Source organism: Schistocerca gregaria, chromosome X (genome assembly GCF_023897955.1).
Source record: "Schistocerca gregaria isolate iqSchGreg1 chromosome X, iqSchGreg1.2, whole genome shotgun sequence".
NCBI classification, from domain to species: Eukaryota; Metazoa; Arthropoda; class Insecta; order Orthoptera; family Acrididae; genus Schistocerca; species Schistocerca gregaria.
In genome coordinates this window covers 800555977-800574599 of record NC_064931.1, presented here as the reverse complement: position 1 = coordinate 800574599, position 18623 = coordinate 800555977, and the positions used below count along the sequence as shown (strand labels likewise).

Below are 18623 nucleotides of genomic sequence, written 5' to 3'. Positions count from 1 at the left end.
ATCTAAGTTGTTGAGAAAGAGCTGATGAATCTCGTACCACTTCCTTCTTCTCCATATTTTCTTCTTCTTCTTCTTCTTCTTCTGCTTTTTCTATCTCTTCCATCTCCTCTTTTGCTGAAAAGGAAAACTGTTGCATCAGTCAAATAACCTGGTCCAGAAAACTACCTGAAATTTCCATTAAATCAATATGGGATTTATTTAGGCACATGTGTGTTTAATCTCGTTACAACATGGACAGAGTGCTTCGTATACTGTGTTATCAAGGCAGATTGTGGACAAGAGATAGTTACCTGTCCCAAAGGCCATATTCATGATAAACTTTACTTTGTGGAAACTGCCAGTTGCTGTACACACTCCTTAAAAATGTTTATGTTTAATTTACTATTAGTACAAACTTGTATTGAAGAATCCACCAGGAGTACAGAAGATCTTGTTAAGGAAAAGTTGATTTAATTTGCACTTGTTGTTGTCTGTCAGACATTCTATTTTCAGGAGTAGAGTGTCAAAGAATTTTATATTTGTATCTTCAAGAGGAATGTGTCGAAACCCAAGACATATTCAAAATCCGTTTTGTTCATACAATGAGTAATTTTTCCTCAGGTGACGTCTTACCCCAGTTTATTATTCTATATAAAATCAATGAATGAAAACATCCTAGTGTCAGCTTACTGATTTCTATGTCCCTAAAGCTGGCAATTATTTTTACAGTAAAAGTAGCTGAATCTAAATGTTTGACCAGGTATGCTATACAGTTTTTCCTGTTTAAGTTACATCAGTATTCACACCCATAAACTTATACTCTGCCTTGTTTATAATTTCTCCCTGATTCAGTAGATTAATTAGAAGTTGAGTATTTTGAACAGAATGAAAACAGGTTATCTGTGGTTTTTCACTGTTTAAAGGTAGTCCATTTGTGTAGAAACCAGTTAGTAGTTTTCAAAAAGTATATCATTTACTACGTGTTCTTATGAAAAGATCTTGGGTTTCTGGTCATTTGAGCCAGTTGGTAGTGTTGAGATACTTTGACATCTCAGTACCATTCTCATCATCTTCGTGAGAATAATGAGTATGATAATTGTCAAAACATCTCAGTATATAAACACTGCCGGCTGGCTAGAAACCCACAGTATTTTAAAATTACCACATAGCTGGAAATCCGAGGGTTTTTCATCAGTAGTACACATTTGGAATGTCTGCATTCTGATATTTACTAATGCTTCTGTTGTTGCATCTTTATCTAGTTTGACAAAAATACTTTTTCCATCTTCAAACTAACAAATTCTTCTTCTTGTCTCAAACTAACACATAGCGCATATCACAAATAGTCACAGGCTCTTGATTCAAACCTGGATGGTAATTTATCTCAATGCAGATAATGTAGTGTCACCCATATTACTTGAACACTCTAGCATGTCATTCAGCATCCTGTTTCTTTCCAAGCCAGACACATGCTGAAACATGTATTCATACAAACAGTAACTTCTCTGACAGTAGGAATGAAATTCATTTAATATATCACAGAAGTGATCAGTTACTGATGTGCTATCTTTTTAAATATTTATTACCTTTGTTGGGTAACATATGCCATTACTGCACATGGGGGGTGGGGGTGAAAATAACTAATACTTTATCTTCTCAGATTTTTTCAGAAAGTGACATAATGAGAGAAACTAACCAGTGGATACTAATATCTGTGGAGTCCCCTCTTCTTATAGAGACACACAGGTGTGAAACTCCCTACTTTCAAAATTAATCTTTCATTGTTGAAGGACAATACCGTCTCACAGTGACCCCTTCCTTTACTAATAATATTTCATGCTTATTTTATGACTGAGGAAAAATTACTCTTGTATTTTAATATTACATGACTTGATAAGATGATTTAATAAAGATTAGGGAATGCAAGACTTTTTTATACCTGACACTGTATTATATTAAGAACACATGATTATCAACTGCAACAGTAAGAAGACCAGTCAACAGATAGAGAGCAATGCATAAAACTACAGAAAGCAGCTCTTAACCAAAACATGCCTGATTACTTCAGGGGCAATGTGTGGCACCATGAATAACAATGCTACCCATTGCATGATCTCTTCCTGAAATATAATAAATTTTAGTTATATATTAATGCTCAGTGACACAAAAATTACAGTCAAAACACTTACCGGTCTTGATGACTCAAAAGTCAAAAATAGAATTCATTAAAACGAAATCCATATGGTGAAATGAAGTTTTTAAACATTGATTTGCAGTTCATAATCTAGGAACAATGGAATTCTGCAATTATTTTATTGGTGTACTCTTTAAATATCATGTTATCAACACTGTTTGGGTTGCAAAGTACCTTAAATCTCTCAAATTCAGCATATTCTCAATGTCCTATGGCATTCTTGTCAAGTTTCATACAAAATTTGTAAGTAAATTGACGTCACTTTTAGTCATATTTTATTGCAGATTCCATAAGCAGAGAAAATTTCTTAATAATTGGAAGTATATGCAAGTCACACACACATGTAAACAGTACCAAAGAATTTTGGAGGGTAATTGCCTTCCTTTGGGCAAAAGTAGCTGCTGTATTGGAATTAGCACTGTTTCGAGGAACACTGATTGCGTGAAACCTAAGAGGCACTCTTCACAACCATGTACCACATTGCTAACTTTTTGATACACAAAATTCAGCATAATGTATGCATCTGCAGACACAACATAATTTCAGTGATGCCACAATAAAGTACAATAGGGTCACTACAGTTCATGTAACATGTTAGTGACTCACAAGGTAACAATTTAAACTATTTGGAGTTCATACCATATAAAGATTTGGAATTAAAAATATCTATCAATACAATTTCAAACTGCAGTTCACTTATAATTATGCTGACTATGAAATACATAGCACATGTACAGCAGATACTGGAATACTTTTAAATTATATGTGAACCTCACCAGATAAAATAACAGTGTCATCAGAATTTTACTAGTTTTTTGAAAATTTTCATAATGACAATGACAACAAATTGATTATTTAATTGTTATGCTTCTGAGACTGGCATTTTACAAAACACATGTAAATTTGTAATTTAAGACCCCCTTTTCCCACATCTGTAGCTCATTTTTTGTGCAATCTATTTTCCAATATGAGATTCCATCATTAATTACTTGTCTTATTACAAAATATTTAAGAGTCCAGCTCACTGCACATTATGAAAATACAGCATTTTATTAAAGGACATCAAATGTATCTGCATAGAACCTCCACTGTTTGATTAAAACCACGGACTTTGAAATGTGACTAAATTGTGGTGTCATATAGGTTTCATCATCCATCATCTTGTCAATGAGATCTGTATGTCATGCACATCAAATTTAAGAACCCTGTAACCTAGTTTGTTTTTCATTACTCTCCAGCTTTCTCACTGAAGAAATGTTACCCATTTTAGTCTACAAAAGTTATCAAACATCTTAATTTGGATGTTCAAATCAAAACTTTACCCAACTATTCCTGAAATTTGATTCATCATATTGTTTTAGAATTATGACACTATTATTATTATTGTTGGTCTATGTAAATTCTGTTTCTTTGTATTGTTACGCGCAAGTACTTACTTCCCATGATCGTCAGTATATAAACTTCTGTCATTTCTGTAGGAGAAATACGACAGTGGACTTCACAAAATCAAGAACTGTCCATCTTTGTCTGTACTTGGCATTTTATCTTATTGCTTACCTTCTCAAAGGTCATACCTCATTTATTTTGTTGCTTTCTTTCTTGCCCGATATGCTTTAACTATCTTTCAATGTAACTCAGTTTGTTAGAATGGTATTATTGTCACCTCATTCACTATTCTTTCTGTATATTCATTAAGTTCTTTTATCATAAATTTTATTTTACTGCCTAGTTTCTCAATACTGAATGTTTGAAGGGCAGCCCTTAAAAACTATCATTAAGTTTTACTTTCCTATTTTATCAAAATTTTAATTGTGAAGTGACAGTCTCTATAATAAACAACTGGCAGTACTTTTGCATGTAGAGTGGTGTCTCACAATATTTTGTATTGAGTGACACAAATATTTCAATTATTCCAATAACTGCTATAGCTCTCTCTTGATGCTTCTAGTGTGAGAACATAACACATTCACAGAAAACATTATCACCCTTGTTGGGACAAACTTACATCACTTCCAAAAGTAGCACATTTAGTAAGATGACATAGAGTTTAAAGTACTGGATTCACTTTGCAACAATCCAGCCATAAATATTCAGGTTTTATGGTTTTCCTTAATTGTTTAAAGAAAAGATCTTGATGGTCCCTTTGGAAAGGACAGTCTAATTTCCTTTCCCATCCTTTATCCTTCTTCTATCCATGCTTGTACTTCATCACTAATGGTTGTATTGAAATGTTAAAACTCAAATCTTTTTAACTTCTGTGAATTTTCATCTACATGCTCTCTTTTTTACTCTTTTGCATGCTTCTGCAAAATTTGTTCCATGCTTTCTAAGAACACTAAAAATAACACAATGTTCAATGCTGCCATTCTCTCTCTCTCTCTTCTTTTTTTCATTCTTATTGAGCTTTATATTAGCAGTCTGGTTGCAGTATGCTAAAACATTGTCTGGAAAGTGCCATTATCTTAACTCCTGTAGCTGCAGAATGTACTTGAAAATCTTCATTAGTTTCTAAAGGTTGGTTTTAACCTGACCTTTAGTGCATGCTGTGTGTCAGTGCTGATTTTAGTGTTGTAAATAATCAAGCATTTACTGGCCTTGACCCATAGCACAACATTTCACATTCCTCTACAGCTGAATCTGTTGCTTATTTTAATTATTTTTTGTTATTACATACTTTCCATTGGAATATCAACAGTGTAGGAAAAGATATATTGCTACTTACTGTAAAGGAGACACATTAATTTGCAGACAGGCACAATTAAAAGACACTTACACAAAGCTTTCGGCCACCAGTCTTCATCAGCATAAGAAAAACACATGCCATTCATACACACAAGCAACCACACCTCATGCACACATGACCACCAACTCTGACAGCTCAGGCCAGAATTCTTGCCCCAACTCCCAGAGTTGGTGGTCATGTGTGTGTGGGAAGTGCTTGCTGATGTGCATGAGTGGTGTGTGTTTAACTTTTGTTGATGAAGCTGTAGCTGAAAGTTTTGTGTAAATGTCTTTAAGTGTGGATTTCTGCAATTTAACGTGCCTTCCTTAAGGTAAGTATCAATCTTTCTCTTCTTACATCGTTGATATTCATACCTGAAGAGTCCATTGTTAGATGCTTTCCATTGGGTAACCTGTAAATATTGTTAACACATGTAACCAAATTATGTAAAGAACATATTGAAAAATTTTCTCAACATTTTCAACATTGTAGTGATAGGTAAAATAATTCAGAATAAAACTTCCTTTTCTTCTTTATAATTTCTATACATACCCATATCAGCACACAGTATAAATATACCAGACAGTTTGTGAAAAATTCACACTCTGCTGCAGAGCAAGAGCTCCACTATAGAAAACTATTGCAAGAGTGTGGCTAAGCTATTTCTCTGCAGTATCATCTCTTCCAAGAGAGCTATTCTACAAAGATATGCTGGAGAACTTTTGCCAAATATGGAAAGTAGGTGATGGTGGGTTATAAAATGCAAGGTGTTCTGGTCCAATGTTCTGTTTTAATCTGCCAGGAAGTTTCAGAACAGCACAGTCTCTACTGTAGAGTGAAATATTAATTCTAGAATATATAGTGAGATTCACACATATGCATGTACTCAAAAGTGACAACATAGTTAATCCTGAGGAATGGGGCTTCTCAGGACATAATAAGCAGGTGAATATTCTCATGCTGAAAATAAGTTTCATAATTTGTTGCCAAAAGTTTTGTTGATTGTCAGAATATGCAAATAATTCAATCCATAATAGTTTTCCTGATAATACATGCTTGGGGATATATTGTTTTTACATAAATGTCTATGAGAAAATACTACAGATATATTAAATATTGTTGCTCAGAATGATGAAATTAGCAAAATTCGTGCAACATTTAGGTAAAGGAGTGTGTATGTACTAATTTTATTTGGGTTTCTATGAAACTGTTTAGTATTTATTTAGAGAGAGTGACAAGAAGACCTACATGGTCTAAGTAATTTCAAATGAATAACTGTGGTAGAAGAAGACATTATTAAACCATAATGATAATTATTTTAAATCGTTTATGCTGATAAAATCATAACTTAAAACAAAAAGAACCATTGGGGCAATGAACAAGGGAAATTTTGTAAATTGAAACCTAGCAAAGAGTGTAAACATCAATTTAATCTTGCATCCTTCTGTGAAATAAAATAAAGATCTCAAATTTAGAATAGAAATCAAAAGCAGGAAGGACCTTTAATTCAAGGTTCCATCAAAACTTAAGTAGAAGAAACTATTGTTGATCACAATGAGAGCATCAAAAGTAAATAGAAATATTTCAGTGTTATTCATCATAAATGATGGAAGAACCAGGGAATGAGAAACTGACTTGGACTGACAGATAAAACAGTTTATGTGTTGAGTTGACGTAACTGAGCCACCTGTCATGAAAACTGCCTAAGCACAGAACAGATTCCCAAAAATTCCATAACAACTATTAGTTGCTTTCATAATTTGATATTATGAAGAAACAGCATGTATATGACTTGTCCACCATTAGTGCATCATGTATTACCACCTCTAGATGCATGGTTTTATTGAGAGTCCTCATAATATTTTTATTCCATAAGTGGTTCCTTTGGCATTTTACTAGTACTTAGAGTAACTATAATACATTTTTTATTGATCCATCAATCTCCATATGATTAATATACTGCAAACTTCATTCTAGAGTTCTGTTTCACGATTTGGCTTTATAGTTTCTGTCATCAACAGTATTTTGAAATGTTTGTCATTCACATAGAGCATGTGATCATGCCTCATGAGTGACTGAATATGAATAAACATTTTTCACAAATATAACATAACACTTTTAATTACTGTGTAGCTTTGCAGCCTATTCTATTGTTAATACAAGACCAAAGGGATACATGCATTTGAAGACACAGTTATGTGCAGTGTCTCAGACCACTGCATGGCACCTTCACAGACTAATGAATTTAGATTACACAAATGACAGAACAAGCACTTTTGTAGTGTACTATGCTGTGTAGTAGTTATTTACACATTTTTTAACAGTTAAAAATCATTGCATGTTCTTAGTGATTCGAGGATAACACTTTTAAAAAATCTAAATGTATAGCCACCAGAATTATTTTGTTTTGTATCTAAGGAGAACTTTCTGATTTCATCAAGAGCATGATACATTTTCATTTCACCAATAAGCTTCTCAGACACTTAACCCATAAGGAAATAGAATTTAGCAGATTAATAGCTTCATAGTAGCCAATAGCTTTTATGACATGGAATACCTAATAGTCAGTCATTAACCATCTCCAGAAATGAGAGTGTCATCATAAAAGGTATATTTTCATGGGAATGGAACTAAAGTACTCTAGAATTTACTTTAATCTACTCTTTTTCCATTTCTCTATTTTCTACATTTCTATAATCTATTTATATTTATCAGTCTTTTCATAGTTAAATTTTTATAAATCTTTCAAATTTATATATTTCACTTTTTCGAAATTTTTTACATTTTACTATTTCTCTTTCTCACATATTTTGTTTGCATTTTTAAAATCTAACTATCTAGAGAATGTTTCCAAGGTAATTTTAAACTTTTTCATTTTTTTTTCATTTTTTCAAAGTTTTCATTTTTAGAGAAACTTTTCAGGAAGAGAAGAGTGATCATCAATGGAAAGGTAGAATAATTACTTGGAAACAATTCTCAGCTGTTTCAAATCACAGTATGATCAAATAAGCAATTTTGTTACATGCACAGTATCATGGCCATCATCAGGGAGTAAGTTGTGATTGTCAGTTGATTTGAAACAGTTTTTTTATTCATTTTATACTTATAAATTATTAAATTGCAAATAAATAATTGTAACTCATTGTGGTGAGTAAAATATTTCCTTTTATCTTTCTTTCTTTTTTACTTAAATTTTTCCTTCTTACAGTTTTAAGAATTAACATAACTGACTTTTTTGCAGCTTTTCTAAACCAATGTCATCATCATCAATATTTATTATTGCCATAGACCATCAAATATTTCATTATTAATAGTCTTTTTCTTTTGTTCTCTGAAACAATAGGGGTGTGCAGTCAAAAAGTCCCACCCTGATACACAGCCCAACATTATATGGAGATGCGCTGAATACGAGTCTTCAAGTAAGTATTGTACTTGCCTTGTCTTTCTCTGTTGTTAAACTATTAGGTAAAATTGAAAGAGAAGTAACTGAGATTTCAAATACAAATTATTACAATTATTGGCAAGTAATGTAAATTTCTGTATGTTTCAAGAATGTCCAATGCGAGAATTACTCGGAGGTAATGTATAACATTTAACTTCTATTTTACTTCATACATCATGACAGCTACACCTAATATATCAGTACATAGATTACAAATATTTATCAATTAATGCTAGTTGGTAAAGCACTTTATTTAAGTTATTTATTTAGTCATGGATTTATTTATTTTGTGTTCCTATGATCCTCGTTGTGAATATATCACAGCAACATGTCAGTTTTACAGATTTGTGATGGTATTATGTAAATAGTACTAATCAGTTTCATATTAAACTATCTACAGTGTAGGTTCTATTACAGAGAAATAAATTTTACAGTTAAATAAATGTTACAGAAAAATAAATATTATAGAAAATAAAAACACAGAAAATATGTTGTAGAAAAATAAATACATTTACAATAATAAATAGACAGAATCGCAAATAAAACTTAAACTGAGGGAGGGCACTTTTATAATTGTAACAGTATATAGGCCTCCTTCAGGAAACTTTCATTTATTCCTGGAAAATTTGGATGCCTTGTTGTGCTGTCTGTCAGATAGGGAAAAGCAAATTAATATTTGTGGGGACTTCAATGTTGATTCACTGAAAGAGTGTAATAGGAAGAATGACCTGGAAGTCTTGCTTGGTTTTTTTCAATTTGACATCTGTCATTAATTTTCCTACTCCAGTAGTAAAGGACAGCAGCACATTGATAGATAATGCTTTTATAGACCAAGATAGATTTAAAAACATTAATTCTTATCCTGTTGAGGATGGGCTTTCTGATCATGATGCTCAGCTAGTTACAGTATATGACATAGCTCCATTCAGTAATTCAAAACTACCCTCCAAAGTTGTGCGTTCAATAAATGACTCAACAATTAGAAATTTAGAGAAAATCTTCAGCAGTTAGACTGGGATGAGGTGTACAAGGAACCCAATGCTAATTTAAAATATAACTTATTTCATGATACACTTGTAAGAGAATTTGAAAACTGTTTCTCCAAGAAAGTAGTTAAATCTAATTATAAGAAACCATGCAAAAAACCTTGGCTTACTAAAGGAATAAAATATCTTGTAACCACAAAAGGGAACTGTATCTAACAACAAGAAAGAGTAATGACCCAGAAACAGCCAAATATTATGAAAACTACTGTGCTACATTAAGAAAGGTTATTAAAAAGTCCAGAAGCATGTGCATCATGTCTGAGATTAATACCTCTGATGACAAAATCAAAACAATTTGTAATATTATTACAAGGGAGACAGGGAAACCAAGAGTACATGATGATGGCATCACCATAAAAGTGAATGGAAACTTGATAAACAACAAGCCGGAAGTTGAAAACATTTTGAATAATCATTTTTTAAATGTTGTAGAGAAAATAGGATCTAAATGTTCATTGGAAGAAGCAAGGCAGTTAATGGAAGAGGCCTTACCCACACCATTTGATACAACTGAAATTCCACCCACCTCTCCTTCTGAAATTAGGAAGATAATAAACTCGCTCAAGAATAAAAGCTCACATGGAATGAATGGCATTTCCAGCAGGATAATAAAAGCTCATTCCCAAGAAATAAATGGGATTCTTAGCCACATATGTAATAGCTCTCTGTAGCAGGGTATTTTCCCAGATAGACTGAAGTAGGCCATTGTTAAACCACTGCATAAAAAAGGGGATACATCTGATGTCAACAACAACCGCCCAATCTCTCTTCTGACTGCCTTATCCAAAATTCTTGAAAAAGTAATGTATTGTACAATACCTTCACATGTTTGTAAAAATAAAGTTTTAACAAAATGTCAATTTGGTTTCCAGAAAGGTTTTTCAATGGAAAATGCTGTATATACTTTCACTAATGAAATATTAAGTGCTCTGTGTAACTGGAAGTCACCCGTTGGGATTTTTTGTGATCTATCACATGCTTTTGATTGTGAAAACCATGGAATACTTCTAGATAAGCTCAAGTACTGTGGTATGAATGGGACAGTGCTCAAATGGTTTAAATCATACTGGAAGAGTGCAGAAAGTTGAAATAAACAGTTCACATAATATGCAAAAAAACTGGTGATTTCTCAAACTGGGGAGCAAGGTTCGGTCTTAGGTCTTCTGCTGTTCTTAATATATATTAATGACTTACCATTCTATATTCATGAAGTTGCAAAGCTGGTACTTTTTGTCGATGATATAGGTATAGCTATCACACCCAACAGACAAGAATTAAGTGGTGAAATTGTAAATGATGTTTTTCAGAAAATCATTAAGTGGTTGTCTGGAAATGGGCTCTCATTAAACTTTGACAAAACATAGTATATACAGTTCCACACAGTAAATAGAATGAAACCATTAATAAATATAGACTTTGATCAGAAATCAGAAGCTAAGGTAGAATATTCAAAATTTCTAGGTGTATGCATTGATGAGGGGTTGATCTGGAAAAAACACGCTGAGGATCTGCTGAAACATTTGAGTTCAGCTACTTACACTATTAGGGTCATTGCAAATTTTGGCGATATAAATCTGAGTAAATTAGCTTACCACACCTATTTTCATTCTCTGCTTTCTTATGGCATCATATTCTGGGGTAACTCATCATTGAGTAAAAGAGTGTTCATTGCACAAAAGCGTGTAATCAGAATAATTGCTCGAGCTTATCCAAGATCATCCTGCAGACACTTATTTAAAGAGCTAGAGATCTTCACTGTAGCCTCACAATATATATATATATTCACTTATGAAATTTGTTATTAACAATCCAAACGAATTCAAAAGTAATACCAGTGTACATGGCTACAACACTAGGAGAAAGGATGATCTTTACTACTCAAGGTTAAATCTAACTTTGGCTCAGAAGGGGGTAAATTATACTGCCACAAAAGTCTTTGCTCACTTGCCTAATAGCATCAAAAGTCTGACAGATAGCCATGTAGCATTTAAAAGGAAATTAAAAGAATTTCTGAATGGCAACTTCTTCTACTCATTAGATGAATTTTTGGATATAGCAAGTGGGTTATTTCACAACCGCCACAAAAAAAAAAATTGTGTAATGTAATATCTTCTATAGACACTTTTTATTAACCTGACACATTCCACGTGATTACAAAGTGTCATATTCATGATCTATGGAACAAGTACTAATCTAATCTATGTGGTTCAGAACTCTTCTGAGGTGTAAAATGATCCTTTGATCCTTGCAGTAGGAAATGCTTTAAGGTTGGGTGTTGTTGTTGTTGTTGTTGTGGTGTTTTTTTTTTTTTTTTTTTTTTTTTTTTTTTTTTTTTTTTTTTACAGGAGCTCATCATCTATTGAAGACTTTATTTGTGAAGGGAGGGCATTAAAATCTTATTGGCACTAAAGTGGGCATGCTCATAGTGGATACTGTCTTTTCATCTAGTATCATGACTATGATACACAATGTTAGGTTCAAAAAGAGCATTTTTTTCCTAATGAAACACATTATGTAGAAAATGTATTGTGGAATGTGTGTGAAGATTTCCCATTTCTTGAAAAGATTATTGCATGTGGCTCTGGGCTGGGCTTCATTCATGATTCTTATGGCTCTTTTATGTGCACATAGTACTTTTGTAGCATGTGGCTGACTTCCACAGAATATGATTCTGTACACCATAATGGATTAGAAATAGACATAATAAGCTAATTTAATGGTTTCAAATTATTTAGAAACAAAGGAGATGACTCCCTAAAAGGCAGAAGTGCTGTGTCATTGGCTAGCGATTATAATGGATTTTGTTTGTGTACCTATTGGAGATGAAATGCATCTGCCTTTTGGTGAGTCTTCTCCTTTATTCCTAAATAATTTGTAATTATCAACCAGAACTTTCCATGCATTCTAATTTAATGGCTTCTATATTTCTATAAGAGCAGTCAATGTGTAAAGCATAAGTAGCAGAATTCAGTCTTTTGCATCCATCCAGGATGTGATTTGACCAGTTCAGTTTGTTATCAGTATGTAAGCCCAGGTATATGAACTATCCACCCTAGATATCTGCTGGTCAGCTATTTTTCCTCCTATTTCTTCATCTTTAGAGGCTGTGTGAAACTGAATATAGTTCATTTTACTGTAATTAACAGGAAGATCATAATTGTTAAACTAGTTAACAATACCCCAAAAAACCTTAGTAACTGACACCTCAAGTTTGTCTGTTGAATTATAATTAACTAGTGTAGTGTTATCAGCAAAGATGATAAATTTACAGTATTCTCTGCAAATATCTAGATCATTAATAAAAATAATAAAAACTGGAGAGCCCAGAACAGAGCTCTGAGGCACTCCACATGTGGTGGTACTCCATTCTAATAATTTTGAGACATATTTTTGTGTATCCAGTACATCTTTCTGTTTTCCATTTGAAAGATACAAATAAAGCCACTTCCCTGCTGCACCATTCATACCTGGATATGTAGCTTTGTGTAGGAGTATTTTTTGTGGGTCACAAAATGTTCCAGCCATCTTCATTTTTGTTTTGATGGACATCAAAAAATGAAAATATTGCATGTTCTTTTGATAACCCCTTCTGAAATACAAACTGACTTTTGCTGATGATATTGGGCTTCCTGAGGAGTTTGACAGTCCTGGTATGCATTAATTTGTTTCTTGTCATGATATTGGATCTGTTATTACCTGTATAAGTTGAAGATATACTTTACGAGAGATGATTACAATATTTTTTACAAAGATTTATGGCACATAAGACAAATTACAAATAAAAGGCCTGATTCTCTAGGAATTCTTTTGATGACACTTAATATAATTGAAACTCTAGAAATTCATCAACAGACTGGAAACAGTGCTGGATCAGGAAACTAAACAAATTCCTTGTGAATGGGATTTTTTACCTATACTCTTCATACTACTATAGCATTAACAACTCAGTCTGTGCGTTGTGAAGTAAACAATACCCCAAGTACACTTCATTGCACTATTCAGATAAATGGAGATTGTTACCTACATATGAAGTTGTTTGTAGACAATACATGTGGGATAGGCAGCATTTCTGATTCTATTGAAATTAGTTTCGTAGCTGTGAGTGGTGTTAAATATATCTTGATTGTTCCATTTTTTACTGCATGTGTTCTCTTCTACTGTGACCCACCTCCTCCCCTCCCCAGAAATTCTACCATAAAATATAAATGAGTTTATAAGAATATAGCATAGTTTTCATGATGTCACATCATACCTTAAACTAAACACTCTCAAAGCTTAGTTGAGTCTACCGTTTTGCTCAGTAGTACACAGATGTGAATATTCAACTGTATAGTGTTATCTATCCAGTTCCCAAGGAATTTAGTTTCACTGATCAGTTCAATGCCTGTTGATTGTATATCTATACTGTATGATTATTTAAGATGACAAAAGATCAAGTCAAATATATCAACAAAAATAACCAATTTTTCAAAATATAATGTAATTTGGTAGATACAAAATCTACTCACTAAGTGGTGGCAGGAAAACAGACACACATATGAAGGTTAAGGAAATTTGCAAGCTTTTGGAGCCAGTAGCTCTTTCTTCTGGCAGAAAGGTTGAAGGGGAAGGAAGAAGGATGAAGCAAAAGGATGGACAATGCTTAGAAAATGGTGAGAATTTGGAAAAGTCATCCAGAACCTCAAGTCAAAGGAAGCTTACTGGACAGAATAAAAAGGAATGAGTGATTGTTGGGGATTACACCAGATGAAATATCACCCAGTTCAGTCCCCAGCAATCAGTCTTTCTTTCTCATCCTGTCCAGTAAGTCTCCTCTAACCCAGGGTTCTGGTTGAATTTTCTAAACTCTCCCAATTTTCTAAGCCTTTCCAGTCATTTTTCTTCTTCCCTATTCCATCCCCTTCAAACCTTCTGTCACAAGAAGGAGCCACTGGCTGTGAAAGCTTGAAAATTTGTTCAACTTTTATATGTGCACATTCTCCTGCTGCTGCATGGTGGCTAAATTTTGTACCTATTGAGTTACATCCAATTTTAAACGTGATTAGATCAGGCATTTTAATCATATTAAGCCAAACATTGTTATCACAGAAGTAATACAAGGGTCTTTTCAGCTTTTCTGAATTATGTTGTGAATAAGATTATTTTTGGTGGTTGGGGGACCCGTTCCAGCCAAAATAGTGGAAAGATTGTTTCAGCACACTTTTACTGCTGTTGACTTGCTTAGCTGTCATCTGCTGTGAAGAAACCTTATGAGAGAGTGTTTTCGTATTTTCAAAAAATAGCATAGTTACTGTTGATGGCAGGTTTTCAATGAAAAAATTAATAAATAGAATGAAGTGGAGGTAACATGGGGCTGAGTCATGTAGGATGAATTACATTTTGTCTCACAGATGTGTTCTCCCTACACTGAATTTATTTCTAGCAGCTGCTTCTGCCTTGTACATAGGACTGAAACCATTCTCTGAAGCATCTAATATTACAAGTGTCCAGTTAGCATAAGAAGACAGAATGATTTACTAAACAAAAGACTAAACCCTAGAAGCATTGTGTTTCTCATTGAATGCATGTAGCATGTGGTCAATAAATGAAAGAAAATCTTCTTTAACAGTTTTACTTTTTCTATAAAAGCCACACCGTTGTGCTGTTAATAAGGAGCTCTATCAAGGGAAACCTTATTTATGTACACATGATTTTTCCCTATTATTTTTCACTCACTTGCAAGGGATAACAAACAACCTTGCAATTTTTAAATAGTTCCAGGTAACTGTTAGTTCTCTAGGAAGAGATTGTTATACTGTGTGACACATTTGTATTTCACTGTCAGTCATTTCCTTTAAAATTTCTAATAATTTTGAGAACCTCCTTCAAAGTTTCAGGCATTAACAAAAACAATTCTCTATATCTAGTAGGATTTTTCTGATGGAGAGTGGTGAGTTGGAAGATGCTAGCTAGATCTGGACAGTGTTTATTAGATGCTTCATACACTAGATGTGAATAGTGTTTATCAGATGTTTCATACACATGGTATCTATAGTTTTATGACATCTACAATTGAAAAAATTTAATGTTTTATGCTTGGTGTCAATGTGTGAAATCTTTTTGACAATATGCAATATGGCTTTGCATTAGTTATTTAAATCTTGGATGGATATCTTATTTGCTTATTATTTTATTGTAGATATTATTTTATAAAGGACTGTTTAATGTAATTTGAAATTTATTCAGTCCATAAACAAAATACATTGTATGGATCAGGTAAAATTATATCCCATACACTGACAAGCATCCATTGTTTACTAAATAGCATTGAGTAAATTATGATTTGTACTATAAAATACTCTAGGCCTACTTCATATTACATTACAATTGTGTTTACATCATTTACGGTATATGAACAGATATGTGTAAGTTAAATCTCTTTTCGTTGCTGTAATAGCATTGCAATTTGTCTTAAACTGTACTACAAATAAAATAACTTATACTAGAGTAACAGTTTTCCATCAAAAAAGTGTTGACAGATTAAAAAAATAGGTTTATTGTTTAGCTCTCTTAAGTGTGAAGGGAGTTTCTCTAGGGATTGTGGTCCCACATATGATGACTTTGATTTGTATTTCATAGTGTAGTGTATGGGTTCATGGAAGAAATTCCATTTCCTTGTGTCTTGGTTGTGTTGTGTCTTGTTATTTTGAGTACTGGAGATAATTTGAATTTTGTTCAGCATAGGAGTTTGTATACAGGGTGTTACAAAACGATACAGCCAAACTTCCAGGAAACATTCCTCACACATAAATAAAGAAAAGATGTTATGTGGACATGTGTCCGGAAACGTTTACTTTCCATGTTAGAGCTCATTTTATTACTTCCCTTCAAATCACATTAATCATGGAATGGAAATACACACCAACAGAATGTATCAGCGTGACTTCAAACACTTTGTTACAGGAAATGTTCAAAATGTCCTCCGTTAGCGATGATACATGCATCCACCCTCCGTCGCATGGAATCCCTGATGCACTGTTGCAGCTCTGGAGAGTGGCATATTGTATCACAGCCATCCACAATACAAGCACAAAGAGTATCTACATTTAGTACCGGGGTTGCGCAGACAAGAGCTTCCAAATGCCCCCATAAATGAAAGTCAAGAGGGTCGAGGTCAGGAGAGCGTGGAGGCCATGGAATTGATCTGCCTCTACCAATCCATCGGTCACCGAATCTGTTGTTGAGAAGCGTACGAACACTTCGACTGAAATGTGCAGTAGCTCCATCGTGCATGAACCACATGTTGTGTCGTACTTGTAAAGGCACATGTTCTAGCAGCACAGGTAGAGTATCCCATATGAAATCATGATAACGTGCTCCATTGAGCATAGGTGGAAGAACATGGGGCCAATCAAGACATCACCAACAATGCCTGCCCAAACGTTCACAGAAAATCTGTGTTGATGATGTGATTGCACAATTGTGTGCGGATTCTTGTCTGCCCACACATGTTGATTGTGAAAATTTACAATTTGATCATGTTGGAATGAAGCCTCATTCGTAAAGATAACATTTGTACTGAAATGAGGATTGACACATTGTTGGATGAATCATTCGTAGAAGTGTACCCGTGGAGGCCAATCAGCTGCTGATAGTGCCTGTACATGCTGTACATGGTACAGAAACAACTGGTTCTCCAGTAGCAGTCTCCATACAGTGACGTAGTCAATGTTACCTTGTACAGCACCAATCAATTGCTTCGAACGTCTTCCTGTCAGGACACCTTCGTTCTTCATTCTGGAAATCTGTCTCGATACCGCACCATGGCTATTGCCTCGTGCTAATCCATACATAAAATGGGCATCTGCCAACTCCGCATTTGTAAACATTGCACTGACTGCAAATCTGCATTCGTGATGAACACTTACCTGTTGATGCTACGTACTGATGTGCTTGATGCTAGTACTGTAGAGCAATGATTCGCATGTCAAAACAAGCACCAAAGTCAACATTACCTTCCTTCAATTGGGCCAACTGGCAGTGAATCGAGGAAGTACAGTACATACTGACGGAACTAAAATGAGCTCTAACTTGGAAATTAATCGTTTCTGGACACATGTCCACATAACATCTTTTCCTTATTTGTGTGTGAGGAATGTTTCCTGAAAGTTTGGCCGTACCTTTTTGTAACACCCTGTAGGTATACAGGTTGTCCCAAAAGGAATGCTCAGTATTCAGGAATATGACAGGAATGATCATGTGAAGCAAAAAGTTTAGTAAACATAGGCATTAAAATTCATAATTAAGAGCTATGAGTTCTCTTCAGCTTCAATACTATGAAATACATCTCTTTTTCTGCATGCTCTTTGCATTCCATATTTTGGGAGATGGTAGTCTTGACTTAAAAAAAAAGTCCAGTAAACATGGACTCTGAAGCGCATAGCTTAAAAACCATGAGCACTTGTCCGTCTTTGCTACTGTGAAACTGAACAAGTGTGCTCATAGCTCTTAAGATTTGCGTTTTAGATGTTATGTTTACTAGACTTTTTTAATTTCAAGGATCATTCCTGTCACATCCCTGAATACTGACCACTTCTCCTGGAACAGCCTGTATGCTGGGTAGTGTTAATATCTCAAGATCTGTATATGTTGGCCTACATGATTCTCTCAGTTTAGCATTGAGTGTCATTCTTATTGCTCTTTTTTTGTAATTTGAATGCTCTATTAATGTTCGTTTCAGAAATATCTCCCCAGAGAATAATGTCATAACATAATCTGAAATGGATTAGTGCACAGTACATCCTTTTCACAATATTTGTGTCTTTCAGGTAGCTGAATTTGTGCAGTACACATTGGCTTGAGCTGAGTTCTGCACTTTTATGCTCTGTTTTCTTATCCAAATTTACATTTTCAATAACTACTCTTCCAAGAAATTTTGTGTATTTGATGGCCTCAGTCTATGCAAATGTTGATATATTCGTTGTATTGGATTTTTAGTTTCAGATTTAGACAAAGCATTTTAGTAATGTTGTTATGCAAATTTAATTCAGTAAATCATTGGATAGCATTATTTACTTTTAAGCTGCCTTTTATTCCTAGATTTACTGCACCTTAATACTTGAACAGTAGCTACATAAGTAGCTATATTTCTATAAACAATAATTTTTGGGATATAATGTGTATCAAATGAAAAGCAATGGGGCAAGGATGAGGCCCTGTAGGACTGACAAGTGCAGTATTCTCACTTCAGCTCTTATTTTC

The 18623-nt window shown here is 33.9% G+C and overlaps 1 protein-coding gene across 15 annotated transcripts in view; it reads left to right on the top strand.

Moving 5' to 3' along the window:
• The window catches only part of LOC126298507 (forkhead box protein P1), a 692749-nt gene that overhangs the window by 589883 nt on the left and 84243 nt on the right, over positions 1–18623 (top strand). For 9 of the 15 annotated variants that reach the window (XR_007552614.1, XM_049989843.1, XM_049989844.1 and 6 more), the window contains 2 exons: positions 8239–8314; positions 8447–8473. Coding sequence is in view for 14 of the 15 variants with exons in the window: in XM_049989843.1 (XP_049845800.1) it covers positions 8239–8314; positions 8447–8473 (103 nt within the window). In the remaining variant the exon portion in view is untranslated. The remainder of the gene's footprint in view (positions 1–8238; positions 8315–8446; positions 8474–18623) is intronic. The other 6 variants (XM_049989851.1, XM_049989850.1, XM_049989848.1 and 3 more) reach the window with 1 other exon arrangement.